This window comes from Tiliqua scincoides, chromosome 3 (genome assembly GCF_035046505.1).
Source record: "Tiliqua scincoides isolate rTilSci1 chromosome 3, rTilSci1.hap2, whole genome shotgun sequence".
NCBI lineage: Eukaryota > Metazoa > Chordata > Lepidosauria > Squamata > Scincidae > Tiliqua > Tiliqua scincoides.
In genome coordinates, this window is record NC_089823.1 from 162,237,456 (window position 1) to 162,240,154 (window position 2,699).

A 2,699-nucleotide genomic window follows, 5' to 3' on the forward strand; every position below is an offset into this window, starting at 1 on the left:
CATTTTGTCTGGCTGTGTTTTTTTGGGGGGTGGGCAGGGAAGGAACATACTTAGTGAAAGAAGGGCTCCTTCATTAAGTATTTCTCAAAGGCTCCACAATGCAAGTGACATGGGACACAGAAAGCAATAGCTTATGGTGACACTTCTATTGGCCCATAAATACTGACTGTTACTTTTGTTGGCCAATAAATACGGACTCTTAAGTCTTTCAAGCATTAAACAATAGGCTGGCACATAAACTAAGTCAAGTCCATATCAATGCCTGGATTCATTAGCATGGAAGGCTACACAGTGAACTCAAACTGGAGGTTGGTGGGGAGAATTTTACTGTTGTCCCAGAAGTGGGTAGGCCCTGTGAGGATGTATGTGACCTAATCATGGTGCCTTTTACTGACATAATAGGAATAAAAATTGTGGTTTCATGTCATTGCCCTAGACAGACACAGAAACTATGACAGTTCAATGAAATGACATCACAGATTGTTGCAAAAGAGTTTCATTTATTATGCTGATGAGAAGTATGTCCAACAGCATCTATACTTGCTCATACTTTTACAAATACTGTATTAGATGTCTCCTATATATAGAAGGAATAAACTTATGAGTGTTTTAAACATAATCCCAAATATTTTTTAACACGGGTTTGCTACTTAATTACAGGTAGGGAAGAACCAGCTGGATGCAACAGAGCAGCTTACTCATAGCTGGAGCTTATCTAGCTTCAAAGAAAGGATATGTCATCCATGTGTTATCCAGAACCCCCAGTGCAAAGGAGATCTCTACTCTTGATTAGCATCTGCTGTAGGATTCTATGCTGTATGAATAAGTTATACACCCCATAAGGCCCCATTGTTGCCCCCCTTACTATCCCACTTCTTTGTCCACACTCTGTTGGCATTCAGTGTTTCCATTCCACCTGCCCTCTCCCTTCTTTCTTTTTGCCCTTACCCCAGACCCCAACATCTCCCATCCAACCTGCTAACTAGGCTCTCTGCTATACACTCCCTCCACCAGTCCTTCAGCCCCCACCCTGCTCCCCTTGCTTCCCCCAAGTCTCTATGTTCACCCATTCCAGAAATTCACAAAGAAGTTACACAGTGAATGCCACTTCTCTTCACAGTAGGCTTCAGCCACACTTGTGTTGAGCTCTGTGGGTGGTTCGTTGCCTTCCATGGCTGCTGTCGGCTGCTGACTGACTGGCTGTGCTGGAGCCACCGAGGAGCTGCTGGTGCCTTTCCTCTTCCCCGCTTTGCTCCTTTGTTTGTCTAGAGCACCTGCCTTTGCTGGGTTGCTTATCACCCTGTCCCTGGGTGCCTGAGGTGGTTTTTGCTGTTTGGGTGTATCCTTGATATGGCCCTTCCCTTTGGACCTGCCTTTAGCAGCGGTCTCAGTGGTCACCGGGGCTTCAGTGCTGGAAGCAGAGGGGACCAGGTGTAGCTGTGCTTCTAAGGCACCCTTCTTGCTACTACAAAGTCGGGATTGGAGTGGGCTTCTGTCCTGGCATGGGTGGCGCTTCCTGCGGAGCTTGCCCAGAATCTGCTTCCAAAATTGTCGGCCTTTGGAACCGTAGGCAGCACACAGCTCTGGCTGGCCCCGGTAGATACATTGCTGCTCCTTGTGGCGATCCCCTCCTGCCTGGTGACAACCGAGCTGCAGCAAAGTGGCGTCTTCCTCTGAGATCAGCTGCCAGCTGCACAAGTGTTTCTCACGGGTATAAAACTGTCCAGAGTGTGCCCAGGGGGAGGAGGGCTTCACTTGTTCCCTATTCTTGTCCTTCCTTCCAGTAGTACCTTCCAGGCAGCTTAGGAGCAGAAGAGTGAGTGGAAGTGTCTGGGGGAGCCTCATTTTCTGCAGTCAATAGGGCTGTTGCCTGATTTGGGTCATTCAAGAGCATCAGTGATAAAAGGCCAGGCAAGGGGCCCTGTGCTTCCCTGAGTCCTAAGGGGACAGATACTGATAAGCAGTGGACAGACGCACAGACATTCAGAAATAGCTACTTTCAGCCAATACGTTCTTCTTAACCAAATATTTGCTTCTCAGCAGAGGGCATTCCTTTCTCCTTGCAAAGGGAGCAATGTCCATGTCTAAAGGAAGCATCTATTCCTAACAAGATGCATGTTTATACTGACTTGGTGTTTGGAGTCATAACTACAGTCATTGATACCTGTTACTCTTCTACATTCACTTCAACAACATTTCATGGTTCTGTAGCTAATAAAATAACTCTCTGCTCCACAGAGAAGCTGTAATTTCTGCTTATGTGGCATTACCATTAGAGCCTACAACACAATTTCTGTTCACAAACATAGATACATTTGAGCTGTTGTTCTAGCACATTTGCTCTCAAAACACCAGAAAGGTTGCAGCAAAGTTTCTTGAAAATCTTTTTTACTACCACCACAGTTCCTTTCTCTTTCTCTCCTGCTGCCCAACCCCCTTCTTTTAACAAAGGCACTGCTAATTAGCAAATCTCTTCCCTGTTTTTCAAACTCTTCTTTCATTCATTTCCCAAATGCAAATCATCTCTCCAACTGGGTGCCACACTTAAAACATTTGCAAGCTGTTGGTATTCATGGTCACTGATGGTAACATGGGGTGTCAACATCAAAGAGACTGCATGACCAGAATTCCCAGTTTGTCCCCAGACCAAATTAAGCCTTCAGTGTTTAATTTTTTCCTCCCTCTTCCTTCCCTTTTTT

General features: G+C 45.8%; 1 protein-coding gene across 1 annotated transcript; it reads right to left on the reverse strand.

Annotated features, from left to right (window-relative positions):
- Window positions 1-1,062: 1,062 nt before the first annotated feature.
- FGFBP3 (fibroblast growth factor binding protein 3) lies at window positions 1,063-1,845 on the reverse strand. The gene has a single exon (XM_066622661.1). It carries the CDS (start codon window positions 1,843-1,845, stop codon window positions 1,063-1,065), a length of 783 nt encoding a protein of 260 aa, XP_066478758.1.
- Between the last annotated feature and the right edge of the window lie 854 nt (window positions 1,846-2,699).